Raw genomic sequence first — 21,007 nt, 5'->3', positions numbered from 1 at the left:
ACTTTTGGTGAAAACTTGGTAATTGGTTTTTAGCTATTTCAAACAGAACTAGCAACCAGTCAACTAAGCAATAACAGGAACTTTCTTATGGACGAGAGAAATATATTTCTCAATGGAAAACAATAAATGTACTTTACACAGCCTGGATCCAATTATTAGCAACTCTAATGTTTTGGATTTTGGTTACAAAAAAAATTATGCCCAAATGACATTTTGCCAAAATGCAACTGAACTTTAGATGTCTCAGGAGTCAATTCCAGTTGTGAATTAAATTCTAATTAAATGCTACAAAATCAGAAAGAAAATAAGAGATATGCACTGGCACATGGGCCAAATATCTAGTCCCATGAAGAAAACAATAAGATACTTTTAAGTTTCACAGGTACAGATCCTCTTTCACAAATCCCCCTATTAAATGAGAGATGCAAATACTTGTTTGCAGCTGACCGGAAAATTCTGAACTTTTGAATGTAATACAAGATCTGCCAGGACCAAGAACACTGACTAGAAATTAACTTTCTAACTCAAAGAAAGATCCCTTACACATGTCTTTACTTAGCTGAATAAGTATCACGGACTTGCAAATCCTTCATTAGAATCACAACGTGTACCAAGAACATGCGCACACTGCGAACGTGAAATGACTGTTTCACCTGGAAGTCCTCACTGGTTAAAGACCCAGGTCAGCAACTGCGGGCATGCGTTCGACATACATACTTGTATCTCAAAACTGTTAGACTGTATACACCCCCTGGGAAGCCCTGTTCTAGTTGTGATCATTCCAGAGGCCCCGTGTGACCTTCACTCCTCACTTATGACATGGACTCTCATAACCCTCCCCCCGGAGATGAATCAAAGGGCAGGGGTCACTGAATACTAGTCAAGCTCCTTCTTGTCATTTTTACCTGTAAATTATGGCTCAGAAGGCTAAAATGCTCACAGTTGTATATAATTACCTTCGTGGGCATAAAAGCCCAAGAAGAGGCTATATCTGCTTATTCAGAAAAAGCACCCCCACCTTGCCCACAGGAAACACTTTGGCCAGAAAAAGTCACGTAGCCTTGAGAGAAGGGGCTAAAAAGTTGCTTGTGTTCCAACTCCAGTTGAAATAACTTCTAATATTAACAGATGTCAATTACCGAGTGCAGGCCAGCTACCTGTGAGCGGGTGCTTTGTTGAAGCCTCAGGTGATGCTGAGGAACACCTTAGGTTGGTTTTCTTACTTTTGTACTTTACATGCATTAAACTACTGCACTCATATGCCAAAAAAAAACCCCACAAAATTACACTAAGGAAGAAATTTTTTTAATTAATCTTTGTTTGATCGTGAGAAAACTGGTGCTTGGAGAAGTCCAATCGCCTGATTTGCTCAGTGGGGAACCAGGGTTGGAACCCAGGCCTAAGTCAGAGGCGGCAGCCAACCGAAGGCCCGTGCGCCAATCTGGAACAGATGCACTTGGCCCACTCTGTGTTTCTGAAAACTTTTAAATAAATGCCAGTATTAAAAAATGTTCATAAAAACATGCAAATCTCCCACTCTTCTTGGAAATCACTTCTGGCTCTCCTCAGGGGGAATTCCTCAAGGCCACAGCGGCTGGCAGGAGGAGCCAGTGCCCTCTGAGGGGACAGTGCCATCGGTGCCACAGCCCCTACCACTCCCAGCATCCTGCACCGGGCAGCCCTGCTCACATGTCCCCTGCGGGACCCTACAGACAGCTGCCTTTGTTCTTAAGGACACGGCCACATCCTCAGGCAATCGGGGGAAGCCTCCATACACAGCTTCTCCAAACACCACAGAGGACGCTTGAGCCGTCCCAAAGTCCTGAGTGGCTTAGTTGAGACTGAGCTGCTTTCGCTCTGCTGACAAACCTGAGCGGGTTCAAAAGATTCCTTAACCCCAGGCCCTGCAGGGTCCTTGATTAAGTGCAACCGTGTAAGCCTCAGATCACTCACAGGCCTCCATTCTTCAGAGGTCAAGCCAGTTACTTACTGTCATATCTGAAGGTGATGTTGTGCAGCCCACTGTTTCTGCTGGCCGGCCCCACTCCCTGCGGGAAAACAAGAAAACATGATGAGGAGGGAAGCCAATTTGCTTTTCCGGCACCGATCCCCATGGAGTCAAAACACACACATGACCACAGAGACCCGGGGTCATGCCCGTCCTCACTCTTTCCCAGCACCGGGCCCCTCTGGCTGCCCAACTCCCTCCGACCCAGGAGATTCCAAACTGTGGGCCGTGGGGACCATGAGCACTCACTTCCCCTAAGACAATAGGAGCAGGCTGTTCTCCGTTTGAGGCTTAAATCATAATTCATTAACAGTAAAACTGGGAGAGACATGAGTTGCCAGCTGGAGCCCTCCCAGTTGGTTATAAAGCACTGATTGGTTATAGAGTCACCTACCAGACACTCGTCCAAAAGCTCTATTAAGCCACGACAGATAGGCAATTCCTCAAGTCTAAGGAAACAGGTTTCTCATTCCAAGACCAGGAATGAGTGTGGGAACAAGCTGTTACTTTTAATGAGAAAATTCTTTTCTGCATCCATACCTTTGCTTGGAATATATAGGGTGGGTTATAAAAGAAAAAGAAAAAAGACTTTAAAAGGTCTAGCTCTAACTCTTGGTGATGTGGCTGTTGGCCATCTGCATTCTTAGCAGCAGGGATAACAACTCCACCAGACTTCCCACTTTAATTACAGCATCCGCAGGGGGAGCCCCGGAATCCTCCTGTCGCCCCGCCTCTCCCTAACCCACCACTTATCCACCACGGGAAAGAGGAGCTACAGCTCTGCCGACTCTGGCCTAACCGTTTCTGTAATGATCTGCAAATGTGCCACTCAGGCATTAACTACAGAATTCTCCCAAACATGTTAATGCTGAGATGCTAAGTGATGGGAAAATATTTTCACCACACAGCTGAAGTTTCCACTCCATGAGAGAGTTGTGGGGAAGACCATATGCTGGCAGCCCGGTATTTAATGGGCGATTGTTACACCAAGACACAAAGTGCAGAACACTTCTGGTGGAGCCCAGGGTCTCCGACCGCAGCCCCAGCACAGGCATATGCTACAGGCATGCTCACACCGCTTACGCCGAAGCCAGGCACGCCCGCTGAAACTATATCCCTGAGCTCAGATAAACGTGGACCCTGGGAAAGCACAGCTGTGCAGAAAGGGACAGACGGACACACACACACACACACACACACACACACACACACAGTTCTAATTAAAATGAGGAGTGAGCAGTCACAGAAAATCTAAATCAACAAGACGTACCAGCCCACGACCTCCTGGGGCTCCCCTTCTCCCTGTCACCCTCCTCCTCCAGCTTTCCTTTCCCATCCTCCCTTCCCCCACAAACACAAGATCCCAGAATTTCTCACCTAGAACACTTTGGAAAGTGCGGTTACCTTATTAAAAGCCTAAACTCTGCCATCGCTGCTTAGAGATGAGGCCAGTCTGTGCAACTGGAGGACACCCAACCCCCAGATGGCCAAGACCAGAGATCAGGAGACAGAACCAGGCAGGAGGTCAGGAGACAAAGCCTGCCACAGCCCTCAGTAATGCCCAAGAACACAAACCACAGCCTTCTCCTCCCTTACATCCCGGACACGCTTACTCACCATCTGTTAAGGGCCGGACACTATGCTAGGGCCAGTGGTGAGCAAAGCAGCCACTGTCCCTGCCCTGAGGAGCCAAGTAGCTCATTCTTCCAAAGAAGAGTGACTGACGTGGATCACATGCAGGGCACACAGGCAAATCTCATCACCCAGCCCTCCAAGAGCTCTGTGTCAATGGCATGTAAGATACATGTAGCGGGGGAAAGAGCCATAAAGAAGCACACAGTGTATGAAATACCACAGGCAGCGCCTCCGTAAGGATGAACCAAGAATAGGACCCATACCGGGAGCTTAGAGGAGGGAAGGAGAACTGAGCTAGAAAGGAGAGAAAAAGGCAGCGCCATGGGAGGGAAACAAAAATGCAATTTGGGGCCCACAGCACGTTCCTTAGTCCTTCATCCTCCAGCTGATACCAAAGGCAACCCACTTCACCCCAGGGGGCCCAGTTTCCTCAACTGTTTTTTACGAAGAGGAGTCTGCATGGCACGGCCAGTGTGGCTCAGTGCTTGAGTGTTAATCCAGAAACCAAGAAATCATGGTTCAATTCCCAGTCGGGGCACATGCCTGGACTGTGGGCTCGATCCCCAGCAGCGGGGCGTGCAGGAGGCAGCTGATAGATGATGTTAATCTCTCATCGATGTTTCCATCTCTCTATCCCTCTCCCTTCCTCTCTCTTTAAAAACCAATAAAAACATTTTTTTTTAAAAAAGGAGTTTGCGTGACCTGCCCTGGGAGGGGGTGTAAGGAGGACCTTGTGAAGCCATGCAGAGAAAGCACTTTTCGAAAGGGGAACACATCTGTTTAACAGCCTGCTCCACGGTGCATAGGACTCTGGTGACCAATCACCTTACTTGTAGGACTCGGTCAGCTTTTCATTCTTTTCTTGTCCCCCTGTATTTCTATTGCAACATGGTTTTAACAGATCATTATCAGGCACTGGCAATGAGCAATGCATTGTGGGAAGGAGCCCAAGTGAGATGTGCTGTGTCCTTCATTCGAGAACCTAAATCTCTCCAAATAAGTTCTCTGTGACGATGTGTGGAGCTGTTCCACATGAACTGGCTGCATGTGGCATCCATTCACTACCCACTGAACTTTCCACCTTGACCCTGATGGGCTGAGCACTTGGCCCTGAACTAGACTTGGGTCCTGCCTGACCTCAAGGGACTTTGGCCACCAGGGTGCTCTCCTCATGTGCAAATCTGCCCTCCTCCCTTTGCTCCCGGCCCAACACAGGCTCGCTGCCTCCTAAGCCATCCCTGGCATGTTGCTCCTCTCTATCTTCTTCCAAACCCCTCTGGGCACAGCACTGCAGCTCAGCACATTCTCGGGCTCTTCCCTATTCCCAGAATGCCCTTCCTGCCCCCCAAACCCCGCTCCCCCGTGGCTTCCCACCTCAGCACAGCCGCTATCACACTGTGTTCCCGATCATCAGTCAGCCGGTATGCTCACTTGATGTGAGCACAGTAATTTCACTGCCGATGTAGATATAAAATGGTCATTCTAATTCCACAGGAAATCAGATGCCAAGAGGCCCTGTGGCCACCCAAGCTGGGTCGTGCAGTTTGGAAGCAAGGACACCACCGCAGGTACCAGCTCTTGCATGTGCTGTGAAGACCATTCCCTCCTGCAAGTGACAGAGGGCCTGGCTTCTCAGGATATGCATCGGACGATGGTCCACCGGGCTGCCCTCAGCTCACACCCAAAACTCGCTTGCACTGCTCCAGAGCCCTCGGAAGCCTGAGAAACGGTGTGCCTAGCCAGCCCAGAGAGCCCGGCTGCTTTCTTCACACTTTGAGGGACACAGAATAACAGCACCCCCAAACATGCCCACAGTGTAATCCAGTGATGGCGAACCTTTTGAGCTCGGCGTGTCAGCATTTTGAAAAACCCTAACTTAACTCTGGTGCCGTGTCACATATAGAAATTTTTTGATATTTGCAACCATAGTAAAACAGAGAGTTATATTTTTGATATTTATTTTATATATTTAAATGCCATTTAACAAAGAAAAATCAACCAAAACAATGAGTTCGCATGTCACCTCTGACACGCGTGTCATAGGTTCGCCATCACCGGTGTAATCCCACATTGAACCTGTGTTACTTTACGCAGCGAAAAGAACTACGTCACTAATTTTAAGGATCCGGGTTGAGGAGCTTATTCTGGATTATCCAGGCGGGCCCAGGTAATCACGAGGGTCCTCATAAAAGGGAGGAGGAAGGTCCGAGTCAGGAGGAGATGTGATCATGGGAGCAGGAGGCAGAGACAGACAGACGCTGACCTAAAGATGCTACGCGGCTGGCTCTGAAGATGGAGGAGGAAGGGCCAATAAGCCAAGGAAGGCCGCGGCTGCAGGTGTGCGGGAAAAGGCGGGCGGTGGTTCGCCCAGCGCGCCCAGGAGGAGCCAGCCCTGCAGCACCTGGGTTTCAGCCCCACAATGCTCCTTTTGGAATTCTGACTTCAGAACCTTTTTACGAGGATGCATGTGTGCTGTGTAAGCCACCGAATGTGTGGGCATGTATTACAGCAGCAATTCAAAGCTAATACACATAGAATTTCAGCTGCCATATGAATGAAATGGATTTCGATGTCACACACGCCATGAGCTGTCATTCTCCCCCTGCCGCCCACACCCACAAGCAAACCCATCACTTGTCACTGCACTCCCTCCCACCCCGGCTGCAGGCAGACACGAACACCGTCTGTCAGAGCTGCTGCCGAGACGGTGCCATCCTAGATACAGGCTTCGGGGGCCAGCGGCTTGTCTGTGGCAGCAGAGTGGTGAAGAGTGGGCTTTGGGAGTTGCACAGATGTGTGTTCAAGTCGGTGCGATTCTGCAGCGGCGTGACCCTGGGCGAGCTGCTGAACCTTCCGGGGCCTCCTTTCCCTGAGCTATGAAGTGTTTGACTACAACTTCCTGGAAAGGGTTGGTATGGGGGCTATGAGTGATGACACATATCCAGCGCTCTGCACAGCATCTGACACATCTTGAAATGGTTATGTCTCCATTCCTGCGAAGATTCCTGCCCTCATCAACATTGTGAAAGTATCCCCTATCAGGGGATACACGAGGCAGCCGGGGGAATGCTCACAGGAAGTGGCATCTTCAGGGATGATCTGTCTCCAGCCTCCAGACCTTGGCGGTATTGTGGGAAAAGAGACAGGCGGACAGGTGGCAGAAAGCACTAACTACCAGGCCAACCAATGTGTTCTGCTAATGGTCTTGGTGGGAACTGGGCGACACAGTGACTCCATCGCTGACAAGTGCTCAGAAGTGCTCAGATTGGGCCGGATAGGGAGAGACTGAAGGCAAAAGGCAAAGTGACCAGAACAGCTCCCTGTGCCCACCGTCCCCCCTCCCCGCCCCCGAGCCTGCCCCACAGTCCCTGGCCTGGCACAGAGTCAGCCCTTGGTAAATATTAGTTTTCTGTCTGAATTAATGAATGCTTGGTCGAGCCAGAGAATGCGCACAGAGAACCCAGGAGCAGCAAGCTTGGTATGACAGGGTGATTTATGGGCTCAGAATCCAGGCCCACACTAAAAACACAGATAAGGCAACTTATAAAGCTGGTCAACAGCTTTGGAAGTTATTCTTCAGGAAACCATTCCAAGCTTTTAGCTACTACACCCGTTTTGATATTTAATAAGCTGACAATTACTAATACTTGTTTGTTGCCTGTTACTGAAAAACTATAAATGCCAGCGCTGTGGCCGCAGGGTGTCACAGCCTTAGTTCATTAACCACCCCTGTTTGCCGCACTCGCGGCCGTTTTTAATTTGCTCCAGTGGGAGCTAAAGAAGCAAGCCCCAGGTGCCTGGAGCTCTGCTACGAACACTACGGGAACGGGAACATAATGGAGAAAACATCTTTTACTCAGGAAGGAGAGGGGGGGAAAGGATAGCCCTTAAGTGCTCTAAAGGAATAAAACTCAAAAGGCAAAAACCTACACCATGCTCCACCCATATGGCAGAAGCAAAGACCTGGACACAGACAGCCACGGGCGGGATCCCACGGAGCAGCCAGCAGCACCTCCAGGGGCCACCAGGCGGCCAATTTCCTGAGCGGCCCTTGCAGATGCTGGGCCATTAAGACCCCAGCTTCCCAGAGCTAGTTACCCACCCGGCTCCAAAACAGCTGAACTGCCATTTTGGAAAAGGTGCATTTTGAAAAGGACTGTGCTAGGTATAGCGCCCCCTATTCCAATGGAAGGCAGGCCGAACAGTGAGGCTTAACCAAGATGGCTGGCTCTCAAGCCAACTAAGGAACTTCCAGAAAGCTGGTAATGTTTTAGGGAATGGACTTTGGGTGAAAGGTATAGAAAGACATTCGGAGGAGCTGGAAAGGATGGGTTTTTCACAGGTACACTAAGTAACTAATGAAAACTACGGCCGGTTCTCTCTATTTTCCATAACAGTTTCCCCATCTTGGGTTTCCAGTGTGCCAAGAAGATTAAAAAGACAGACAGCTCTGTGAGGCTTAAAAAGAACAGCCTATGACCAGTGGACATGGTGAGGGCAAGAAGCAGACCATGGGGTCAATTTATTCCATGCAGGTTCAGATGGTTTCATAAACGAAGACAGATCCCACTTACTTTGGTTCAAACCTTTAACTTAAAAAAAAAAAAGTCAGCAAAGGCAGAGAAGCCCCAGGTGATGTAAGCCGAGGAGAATGCTGGCAAACCCAAAACACAAGGAAAATAAATCACAGAGCCAGCTTGCGCCTGGATCTATTCAAGATATTCGCTCCACATTCCGGGGAGCTGTTCTCTCTCACTCCCCATCTAGATGCAACCAGTTTCAGACACGAGGGTGCCAGCCAGCTGTCTGATTTGGGGAGGGGAGGTCTTGGATGTCTAGTGGGGAACACACAAGCTCTGGGGGAGTGCCGGTGGGTTCCCACCAGCAATTACCACGTCGGCCCCCAAAGACCCAGAGATCTTAAGCTAATTAGAGAGATTTGCTCAAGGAGGTAGGAAATCACTGCTCCACAGCATCGCCTGTGCACCAGACCAAAGCGGTAATCATGATTCATCTCTGACATGTTGCTAATCAGCACACACATGTTCCTAATTTCACGCTCCCCACAGGAAAGCTGAAGGGACAATTGTTTCTGAGCTCTAACATGGAGCCGACCGATGCCAAGTTACCATGTGTCCTGCTTATCAAACTGAGAGCTCCGGTCTTCAGCTGAGCCGCTTTCCCTAGCCCGCCCCCACCCCACCCCCACCCCGCCAGGAAGCCCATTCACTGACGCTAAAGATGTGTTCAGGCTTTTAGGAGTTGTTTCTCAGAGAGCAACTTTGCTCTCTTTTATTTTTCAGTTGAGATCTGATTGACATATAACATTGTATAAGTTTAAGGCATGCAAAACTTGATACATGTGTATGTTACAATATGATAGCAACTCTTCCACATGGTGTTGGCCTAAATGGAATTTAATGTATTTTAAAATGCCCTCCCCTGCTCCAGGCTTTATGATTTTTGTATTGCTTTGCCATGGGAACATGCACATGAAGTTAAAGCAAGCAAGCAAGCAAGCGCGCGCGCACACACACACACACACACACACACACACACACGCTGACTTTTCCCCTGTGTGTAAAAACAAAACAAAGCTCTGCCGCCTCCTTGGTTTTCACGGAGCAAAAGCCCAGTGCTTTGTCCAATTAGTCTGTTAAGGATCTGGGCTGTGCGTCCTCCTGTGGCTGATCCTCACAAATGGACAGGATTGTTCCACTCTCCCAATCCTCAAAACGTTAAAAGCAAGCCATAAAACATGCCTCTGGACGGAGAGCCAGACCTTTCCCCTCCGCTGCACACGCCACGCCCATCCCACGCAAATGAGAACCGCATGTCAGAGAACTGGCATCTAAAGGTAACAGGCAGCCATCTGCAGTTTCAAACGCACACAGACAACTCACGGACGGATTAGCCGGCTTTTCTGTAAATACCGGGTGGGAAGAGAACAACCAGCCATCCCAACACCCACCCTCCCGGGGAAAACAGCTCCCTGCTCCTCTCGCTTAGCCGCGGAAGGTCGTCACAAAGACTTCGCTCCAGAGGGCAAAACAGTGATTAACAATGGAGGAAAACGTAAAGCTGTAAGCATGCTTGTTATGCCTAAGCTCAGAGGAAATGTCCGGATCACAACAAAATTACTAATAAAGAGCCTTAGGACCACACAGAGTGCGGGCTGGATTGTGCCGACTTCAAATACCGGTTCCGAGGCCCCGGGACGGAGTCTCCAGATACTGTATCACATCTGGAATTCTGCTTCTACAGCACAAACGCCTGCAGACATGGGGGATTGTGATGTTGCCATGGGGACCCAGCCTCCTCCAGCCAGCACATGTGCTTCCTTCAAGGTGGATTTCACGTATTTTGAAATTATGGAAGTCCGCCCTTTTAGGTTTTAGTGCTAATCGGAACATCACAGGCTACGCTAGAAAGCGAGGCGACCCCTTCTGTCAGCCTATTATTTCTGTCCACATGGTGGTCCTGTACAGAAAGGCCTCCTTAAAATAACAGTGGGAAGCAGCAAGTCAACATTAGGCCCCTTTTCAAAAGTTATTTGTGGCTCACCCCCCTTCCTCTAGGAGGGAGACAGGCTTCAAGGATCCTTTTTAAACTCTCTTGTTCCCCGGCTGCAGAAATCCAAGTGAATCCACCTGCGCACAAAGCGTCCCCCACTGCCCGCCGGCGGGAGGAACCCCGGTGCAGGGCCCTGGGTCCGGAAATGAGCCCCCGATGTCATCCCAACAGGGGTACAGCCAAGGCAGGGGGTGTGCACGTTTAATTGTTGATGACCCTGTTGTTGTGAAGGGGAAAGGGTTCCTAGAACCCATAGGTGAGCCCTGTGAGATATTCCTTATCCAATTTCCCCAGCAACGTCCCTTACACAATTGGGGGGCATTCCCAGAGCGCCCCGAGGCCATCGGGGGCTTCACAGGCCCCAGGTCCAAAGCCACTTTTGGACATGAAGCATCCAGAGACCCCACTTAGTAACGAGGGGGTGCGTGTGGGCTCTCCTAGGCTGCAATCCCTCCAACAGACTCTTCCAGGTGCGAATTCAGATACACACATCTGCAACCTAACTCCCCTCAGGTGCTGGCAGGTGCCCCCATCACTCGTCATCCTGCCAGAGTCCTACCTCCCTGAGACCCCGGCTCGAGCAAAATAGTGATGAAGACCCTCATCACTTTCCCCCGGAGCATTCTCCACCGGTTCTGACTCCACTGTTCCAAGCCCAAGCAACAGCGACCCTTCCACTATGGACCTGCCTATCTGCAAGCTGTGTCCTTTCCCAGGAGAGAACTGGCCTAGGCAGAGATTAAGTGACAGTCACCAAGCCCCTTGGACCCCTGGAGAAGGCTCAGGCCTCAGGTTGTCAGCCCTGCCCTGGCTCAGTATGCCCTTCTGCTTGAGCCATTTCTATCTAGTCTCTTAGATACCACATCCCAAAATGTCCCTCTGCGATCCAGCCGGATTTGTGCATGTGTATCTATGTGTGTGCACAGCCACACAGAAGAAAGAAAGAAAAAAGAAAAAAGAAAAAGCACCAGGAAGTCAGAGCTCCAGCTCCAGGTGTTAACACTTAGCGCATCCTGCCCAGCCCCCTCCAGCTTCAGGCTGGCCGCCTGGGAGCCGGACACAGCAATTAGGCCCTTCCCGGGCCGGGTGCCTTTGTCCCTTCGCTAACATCATTAGTGTCTGACTTCCTGTGCACAACGGGGCCCCCGGGGGGCAATCGCCGGCTGACCGGGGCAAGGCATTAGACTTCCTTTGTCAAAGACCCTCTAATGTTAACAAGCATGTCAACAAGCCTCTCCCCCCCCCCACCCCCACCTCCCCTCTCCTCCAGCCCGCCACACACTCAGGGGCAATTCGCAACAGTCTTGGTTTTCCCAGGCTCGTGGGAATCCGAGTTACTGGAGAAAACCATCAAGAACCCGAGTTAACTTCCTCGTCATTCCCCCACCAGCATCAGCCACGCCCATGTACTGAGTGCCGGCTGGTTACCAAGGCCCCGTCGCCTGTCCAGCATTCATGAGGGTGAAGATAAACAAAGGTGACGGTGCTCGGACAACACAGTCCCAGGCTGTGGGACACCCAGCGCCCATGAGCACCGGTGTCCCCTCCACACGTGCGCACGGGCCGAAGCGCAAGATGGAAGGGTGTGCTGAGGCCTGGGGCTATCCCCAGACTTCTGAACACTGATCAGCTCTGAGAGTGGGAGCTGCAGTATATGCAACCCTGTCACCACTCCTGTCAGCAGGGCTGTCCCCACCAGGGTCACACTCACTGAAATCCTCTCATTCACCCTGCATCCCTCCAACAGAGGGTCTCGGCTAGCTGTTCATTTGGGGACACAGGTTCTTTTGAGAATTTGGTGAGAGCTGGGCACCCACGCGAGTTTGCACAGTATCTCAGGAGGCTTCGGGGCCCGTGAAACCCATGCGGGCCCCTCGCCCGGGCCTGCCTTGTCAACAGCTGGGTAGCTTCACAGCAGGTTTGTAGAAAGACGTGGAGAGTGGGTTAGTGATCCGAGGGAAACCCTGGCAATTAAAAACAAAATTCAAACAAATGGCGGAGCGAGGTGGTTGGGAGTAAAATCTGTTTTAAATAAAAACTCTAGATTAATGACTCAACCGTAATCCTTTATAGGTCGTATTTGTTACAACTCAGTAATGAACATTTTGTTCAAGATGTTGGGGCTCATGAGGCTTACAAAGCAGCTATATAAAAGGCAACTACTTCTGCTGTTAAGCACATGAATCCATTAAGAGGCAGGCTATCACTTTTCAGATCACAGGTGACAAATGTCATGCCTGCAGTCGGTTTCACTGAATCACGTTAAAAAATAAACAATGTGGCTAATTCTTATTCCTTTGTTCCCGTCCTAGAATGGAAAGGAACACAGAGTACCCAGAAGACAAGAGAACCGCTGCTCTTCCCACTCCTGTTCAATACCCTCTCTGCAGGCGACGGTGTTTGTGGTCCATACACAAAGCTGGGTTGGGTTTTGGATGCACTCTAAAAACATCTGCCTGCCCAAGAGCCGCTACGGGATCATCGAAAACTCCAATTTTCCAAATGAACAGGCCTCGGCTTTGACTTCTCCAGACATTCCAAAACCCAGTTCCAGCTTCACAAATAAAATGTTGGTAGACAGAGAAAGGACATCATCGCTTGTCACGATGCCAAGTCCCCCACAAGTTTGTTTTGATGAACCTCACAAGTTTCAAAGGGAAAATCATCTCACTATTGGTTCTGATTTTTACCGTTTGCCAAACCGGTTTTAAAATAGCAGACAATCGGAAGGATCTATCCCAGCACTAATGATCCCTGCACCTTCAGGTCTCCCACTCCTCGGATGGAAGCCAGCAGTCTGCCCTTAAACCACAAGCAATAAATCTAGAAGACTCTATTTTTCCTAATTTCCCAATGATACCACGTGGAATTCCCATTAAAGCACACACATGCAAACAACACACAATGACATACCAATTAAATCACTGTGTGATTCAAGCCAGGAAATAATTGTGTTTGCCAAGAAGCATTCAGGCCCTAACCGGTTTGGCTCAGTGGATAGAGAGTCGGCCTGCGGACTCAAGGGTTCCAGGTTCGATTCTGGTCAAGGGCATATATCTTGGTTGAGGGCACATCCCCAGTGGGGAGTGTGCAGGAGGCAGCTAGCTGATCGATGTTTCTCTCTCATCGATGTTTCCAACTCTCTATCCCTCGCCCTTCCTCTCTGTTAAAAAGAAGAAGAAGAAGAAGAAGAAGAAGAAGAAGAAGAAGAAGAAGAAGAAGAAGAAGAAGAAGAAGAAGAAGAAGAAGGAGAAGAAGAAGCATTCAGCTTTGTTTTCATTTCCTTGGACAGCTACAATGTCATTCTGAGAAGGAGGGAAAATAATGATATAAAAATGAAGTGCCGCAGTCTTGGTCCATGTCAGATTTAGATAAGTGTTCCCGTGAGTGGAGGCGGCGGCGCGGAGTTCCGGAGAAGGAAGGCCCCGCACCCCCTCTCCAGGCTCCTGGCATGATTGGTGGGGAGAGGTAAATGAGAAGGTACTGAGAGGACCTCAGCGAGTGTGACCTGGTGGGGACGGTACTGCCGAGGCAGACACGGCAAACGAACGGCAGCAGGAGCACACTTCCTCCCTGACTAAATGGCCTCAGTGGGTTACTGTTCCTCTTCAATGGGGCTGAGGCAAGTTAACGCCACTCACAAAGCCAGGCAACAGGCAGAAATCAATGCACCTGACCCCTCCATTAGGCTTCCCGTGGAGATGTGTTCACAAAAACCAAAGCAATATGATAGAAATAAATTAGAAGCCTGTAACATATATACATATATATGTGTGTGTGTGTATATATATGTGTGTATATATGTGTGTGTGTGTGTGTGTGTGTGTGTGTGTGTGTGTGTATATATATATATATACACACACACACATATAAAATTTCAGAGAGGGAGAGAGAGAGAGAGAAACATCAATGATGAGAGAGAATCATTGATAGGCTGCCTCCTGCATGCCCCTCACTGGGGATCGAGCCCGCAAACCTGGGACCCTTCAGTCCATAGGCCGACTCTCTATCCACTGAGCCAAACCAGCTAGGGTGAAGCCTGTAACTTTTTAAAAAATGTTTTATTGATCCTAGAGAGAGAGAAAGAGAAGGGAGGGAGAAGGAGGGAGAGAGGGAAAGGAACATTGATGAGAGAGAAACATCAATTATTTGCCTCCTGTAAACCCGAAACCTGACCAGGAATCAAACCTTTCCGTGTACAAGATGACACTCAACTAACTGAGCCACACTGGCCAGGGCAACCTGTAACCTTTTGTCATGAAGTCAGGGTGAAACAGAGACTTACCAGAAAAGATCAAAAGCATTAAGAATTTTAAAAAATATGCCAAAAAAAAAAAAAAAGAATTTTAAAAAATAGAAGCTCTCCCACTGCAGACACAGCGGACTCTCATAGCCAGTTAGCCTGGAGGTCAAATCACCCCCACTATTGCTGACAACAATCAAGGCTTAACTACAACAAGACTGCGCACAAAGACCACTAGGGGGTGCACAAAGAAAGCATAAAAAATGCGGAGACAAAGAAACAGGACAAAATTGTCCATGGAGGATATAGAGTTCAGAACCACACTTTTAAGGTCTCTCAAGAACTGTCTACAAGCCGCCGATAAATGTAGTGAGATCCTCAAGAAATCTAATGAGACCCTCGATGTTGTTATAAAGAACCAACTAGAAATTAAGCATACACTGACTGAAATAAAGAATATTATACAGACACCCAACAGCAGACCAGAGGAGCGCAAGAATCAAGTCAAAGATTCAAAACGCGAAGAAGCAAAAAACACCCAACTGGAAAAGCAAAATGAAAAAAGAATCCGAAAATACGAAGATAGTGTAAGGAGCCTCTGGGACAGCTTCAAGCGTACCACCATCAGAATTATAGGGGTGCCAGAAGAAGAGAGAGAGCAAGATATTGAAAACCTATTTGAAGAAATAATGACAGAAAACTTCCCCCACCTGGTGAGAGAAATACACTTACAGGTCCAGGAAGCGCAGAGAACCCCAAACAAAAGGAATCCAAAGAGGACCACACCAAGACACATCATAATTAAAATGCCAAGAGCAAAAGACAAAGAGAGAATCTTAAAAGCAGCAAGAGAAAGAAACTCAGTTACCTACAAGGGAATACCCATATGACTGTCAGCTGATTTCTCAACAGAAACTTTGCAGGCCAGAAGGGAGTGGCAAGAAATATTCAAAGTGATGAATACCAAGAACCTACAACCAAGATTACTTTATCCAGCAAAGCTATCATTCAGAACTGAAGGTCAGATAAAGAGCTTCACAGATAAGGAAAAGCTAAAGGAGTTCATCACCACCAAACCAGTATTATATGAAATGCTGAAAGGTACCCTTTAAGAAGAGGAACAAGAAGAAAAAGGTAAAGATACAAATTATGAACAACAAACATGCATCTATCAACAAGTGAATCTAAGAATCAAGTGAATAAATAATTTGGTGATCATAATAGAATCAGGGACATAGAAAGGGAATGGACTGACTATTCTTGGGGGGGAAAGGGGTGTGGGAGATGCGGGAAGAGACTGGACAAAAATCGTGCACCTACAGATGAGGACAGTGGGTGGGGAGTGAGGGCGGAGGGTGGGGCGGGAACTGGGAGGAGGGGAGTTATGGGGGGAAAAAAGAGGAACAAATGTAATAATCAGAACAATAAAGATTTAATTTAAAAAAAAATTGAACTAATTTGAGTAACAAATAATGATTCTTTTAAGTTTTCTAAGTATATATTTTTTTAACTAAAATTCTAAAAATTAGACAGACTAATAGTGGTCTTTTAATTTTAAATATCCTAATATATAACCACTGAATATAGACTCTCTGATGGTTTTCCTGTTGCTGCTTTAAGTTGCTATGTTATTTGAGTAATTTAAAACCTTCATGAATCTTATGCAACATGTAATCTATTTTAGATGTTAAAAAAAAAAAAAAAAAGACAACAGTGCCTGGCCAGTGTGGTTCAGTGGTTGAGCATAGATCCATGAACCAGGAGGTCATGGTTCGATTTAAAAAATATATATATTTTTTATTGATTTCAGAGAGGAAGGAAGAGGGAGAGAAAGAGAGATAAAAACATCAATGATGAGAGAGAATCATTGATTGGCTGCCTCCTGCACACCACATAGCAGAGAATGAGCCTGCAACCCAGGCATGTGCCCTGACCGTGAATCAAACGTGACCTCCTGGTTCATGGAGTGACACTCAACCACTGAGCCATACCAGCCGGGCCCTCTCTCATCATTGATATTTCTCTCTCTCTCTCTCCCTTGCCCTTCCTCTCTAAAATGAATAAAAACAAAACTCAAGCTATAATAAAAACATATCAGAATGTGAATACCTAATAATGAACAGCCATGGAGTCCAAAAAAAAAAAAAAAGAATTTTAAAAAATAAAACAAGAGTCCACAGGTTCTGGTTAAAATGATTTCAAACTAAGACTGAGGAGCTGGGTGGATGTGGGGCCAGGTGGTCAGACCAGCAGCAAGGATTGTGGGGCACAGATCTGTGCACTCACAGGTCCCTGAGGAGGAGACACCCCAGACGGGCCTGGCTGACCCAGGGCATGGTGGCAGGGGGCTGGGAGATGTACCAAGAAGAGGGCTTTTTTAATTTTTTTATACATATAACAAATTTAAGGCAAAGGAAAGACAAGGGGTGATCGTGGAGATGGTGGCCTTGGGTGGGGTAAAGACAATTCATTCCGATTCCATGAAGGCAACCCGTGTGGTACAAATGAAGCTCAGGTGGGGGATGAGATGGTGGGAAGAGGAGGGTCCCGTCGGCTGCCGCGTCCTTGGTTAAGTGTGTGGTGACATCATCATCTAAGGTCAAGAGGAAGAGAGGGAGAACTGCCCATGTGAATAGAGAGGAACGAATGTGAAATCTTCAGGTCAAAAAGCAAATTTATAGAGAGGGGTCTTGGGAAATTTATCCATCGTTTATTCATGAAAACCCGCAGCTAATGCCCCAGAATGTAACCACGGATGTCTCAAAGAAATACGCTTTCCACTGGGAAGGCCATTTCGCAAGATGGAGGGTGAAGCCTCCTCCAGGAGTTTGCAATTCATTTTGGAAAACAAAGCTGAAAAGACATAAAATTAGAGGCCAAAACATGATACCTCATAGAACGAATGAATGTGCTAAGTTATGCCACTGAGTTCCGGGTGAAACAAGATTTCAGAGAAGGGAGAGAAGGGGCTGCAAACACAGGAAGGCTGCTCAGGGACGTGTCCTCACCGAAGAGGCAGGTCTCTGGCTGGACCCCAGGGCGTGTCCAGTGTTCAGGTGGGGAGGGGAGACCGTGTTAGACGCAAACTCACCGAGCACCTGGGACAACTACACCCCCCACGTGGTAAACATTCAATAAACGGCTGCTACTCCTCAGGATGACACGGAGCCCTCCCGGAGCAGACACGTCCGGCAACCCCATCCCTTACGTGTTAAACACCATGCCTGGCCTGGGAGCGCCGTGGCCTCTGTTTTGTGCACGGTGCATCTTGGAGGCAGACAAGACCTGAACACAGTGGTCCCACAGATGTGGGCACGAGCCTGACCTGGCAGGCAGGACTTCAGGGGAAGGGTCTCTGGCCCAGGCCAAGGCAGCAATGGGTCAGGCTGAGAAAGGAGAAAAGAAAGAGGCAATAAGACAGCAGCTTCAAAGGATGAGCCAAAAGGACCAGAGAGTTGAATCAAAGGGATGAGTTGGACCCCAGGGCCTGCGGACTGGAGGTGCCACTGATACAACAGAAAACACTGGCACTGGGGTCTCACTGCACACAGCCTCTTGTTTTGAAGACAGGCCTGACTCCTGCCCCGAGTACAGATGGGAGGCGTTCAGGAAAGAGACAGGGGCGTCCTGATCACCCTCCACCTCCAATTTCTATCCATCTTCCCTTCATGACAAAAAAATGTCAACAACTTTCGGTATTAGTGCCCCAGAGGCTCAAGGTGGGCGTCTGCATCAGTATCTGATCTCCGCCGTCACTCCTGCACACCTTGACGTTCCTGTCTACGCCTGGGGTAAACCAGCGCCATGCTCTCAGGTAGAGCTCCCAAATACTAGAGAGAGAAAGACGACTCGGAAATAAGGGCCCTTTGTTAGCTTTTACCAACTTTTCATCAAAATCCCTAAAGGTAAGAATCACTAAATATAACCTCTAACTCTGACATGGGCACAAAAGGACAGATACTGTAGGATTCCTCTTATGAGTTACCTTGTGTCATCAAGTTCAGAGACAGACAGTGGAATAAAGGGGGTGGGAAGGGGTTAGGGGCGGGGAGAATGGGAGTTAGGGTTTGAGTACAGGGATTCCGTTTAGGAAGACAGAAGTCCTGGAGATGGATGGTGGTAACGGTTGCACAACAATGTGAATGTACTTATGCCACTGGACTAAACACTTAAAAGGAATTAAAATGGTAAATTTTATGTATATTTTACCACAATTTAAGAAAAAAAGATTTTGAGCAGAAAAATAACAGTAATAAAACAGTGTTGTTGCCACGTTTGCAGAAGAATCAGGAAGGTGGACAAGTGGAGCTCAGGAGGCCAGAGGTGCATCACAGGTGTCCGGATGTGAGGTGAGAAGGTGGCAAAGGTGGAAAGGTGAAGAAAGGGCTTGTGTGAGGGGCATTTTTAAGGAAAAACGGCAGGACCTCGTGACGAATGTGATGCAGAAGTGAGGGTGAATATTCAGAAGTAACTTGAGGGCTCCTCTTTTGGCATCCTGGGCGATTAGTGATTTTACAATAAAGAGAACACTGGGGATGGAGAATCTTTTCTTCTTTAAGGGGGAGGTGGAACAAACTGTGAAGATGAGGTGACTGCAGGGTATCTTCTAACACTGTTTTTTGAAACGTGGATTAGAAGGCAGGAAGGCATGTATGATGTCATACTGCAGAACCTTAAGGACAGATGGGCTAATTAATAGGAGTAAAAAATCACAAAGGACCAGGAACTGGGCTTTGTGAGACTTACCCGCAGTTAGGGCACGTGAGGAGGGAAAGAACAGAGAAAAAGTGAGATTGGCAAAACAGCAGGGGAAGCAGAAAAGGCCATTAATCAGGCAAAAGAGAAGGAAATAAAGTTAAAATAAAGAATATCAAATGGGTTACATGTAAAAGAAATGTCAATGAGGATGTTTTCAACATGAAAACCACCTTTCTGATTACATGGATCCCTGAGCAAACACTTACCCTGATGGATCGTGTAGAACACAGAACAACTCCTCCACATAAATTCCCCAGGCCTTGGCTACGGTTCACACTCATCCCTGGTTTCCCGTAAAAGCAGGAAGCGTATTATTAAGAACCGTCCACATAAAATCTTTTCATAGGTTTGGAAACGCAGAAAACAAGCAACACCGGCACTGGAAAAGGCCCTGGGAAGACCGCGGTTCACCAGCTGGGTTCAGTGTGCACGCACTGCACTAGCATGCGGAGGCGAGGCTACCCGCGCCGCTCAAGACCCTGCCAACTCCCAGGTCATGGAAGAGAACACAGGACCCCAAGTCACAGTGCTCCCCAATTTCTGCTCAGGGCTTTACAGTTTGAGCCACTGTCAAATTAGCAAACCTTTTTGCCATTTCTGAAAGAATGCTATCTATAGAATGTAGGGGCAAGCAAGGTTGAACTAATCACTAGTTCTAAATCAGGTCCATATATATACTGGAGGCCTGGTGCACAAAATTCGTGCACTGGGGGGGGGGGTCCCCCCTCAGCCCAGCCTGAACCCTCTCCAATCTGGGATCCCTCAAGGGCTGTCTGACTGCCCGTGTAGGCCCGATCCCACAGGACTCTCACAATCCAGGACTGCTGGCTCCCAACCGCTCGCCTGCCTACCTGCCTGATTGCCCCTGACTGCTTCTGCCTGCCAGCCTGATCACCCCCTAACAACTCCCCTGCCAGCCTGATCAACACCTAACTGCTCCTCTGCCAGCCCGATCGCCCCAACTGCCCTCCCCTGCAGGCCTGGTCACCCCCACTGCCCTCCCCTGCAGGCCTGGTCACCCCAACTGCCCTCCCCTGCAGGCCTGGTCACTCCAACTGCCCTCCCCTGCCACCCTGGTCACCCCTAACTGCCCTCCCCTGCAGGCCATCTTGTGGCCACATGGGGGCGGCCATCTTGTGTTGGAGTGATGGTCAATTTACATATTACCTCTTTATTATACAGTGGGGCCTTGACTTACGAGTTTAATTCGTTCCATGACGGAGCTTGTAACTCAAATTACTCATATGTTAAATCATAAAGTGAACGAGTGAGACACGTGATGCTGGGCTAATGTCGTGGCATTCACTGTGACATTCGCTGCGCCAACTAGCAGTGGGGTATCTGAAGCTGGCTCATAACCCAAATTTTAGCTCGCAACTCAAAGCAAAAAAATGGCTGAGAGACGGCTCGTATCTCGAAAAACTCGTTAGTCAGGACACTCGTAAGTCAAGGCCCCATTGTATAGGATGCACTAGAGGCCTGGTGCACGAAATTCATGCACTGGGGGGGGGTCCCCCCCCTCAGCCCGGCCTGAGTCCTCTCACAGTCCAGGACCCCCCAGGGGGATGTCTGCCTGCCAGCTTAGGCCCACTCCCCGGAGAGCAGGCCTAAGCCAGCAGTCGGACATCCCTCTCGCAGTCTGGGACCCCTTGTTCCTTACCGCTCGCCTGCTCGCTGCTCCTTAGTGCTGCCACAAAGGCGGGAGAGGCTCCCACCACCGCTGCTGCACTCGCCAGCCATGAGCCTGGCTTCTGGATGAGCAGCACTCCCCTGTGGGAGCACACTGACCA

The 21,007-nt window shown here is 48.7% G+C and overlaps 1 protein-coding gene across 2 annotated transcripts in view; it reads right to left on the bottom strand.

Moving 5' to 3' along the window:
• IL17RD (interleukin 17 receptor D) overlaps positions 1-21,007 on the bottom strand; it is a 67,984-nt gene that overhangs the window by 24,285 nt on the left and 22,692 nt on the right. For both annotated transcript variants that reach the window (XM_059663225.1, XM_059663226.1), the window contains exon 2: positions 1,991-2,048. In XM_059663225.1, the coding sequence (XP_059519208.1) occupies positions 1,991-2,048 (58 nt within the window). The remainder of the gene's footprint in view (positions 1-1,990; positions 2,049-21,007) is intronic.

Source organism: Myotis daubentonii, chromosome 14, assembly GCF_963259705.1.
Source record: "Myotis daubentonii chromosome 14, mMyoDau2.1, whole genome shotgun sequence".
NCBI classification, from domain to species: domain Eukaryota; kingdom Metazoa; phylum Chordata; class Mammalia; order Chiroptera; family Vespertilionidae; genus Myotis; species Myotis daubentonii.
This window is presented reverse-complemented; position numbering and strand designations above follow the sequence as displayed.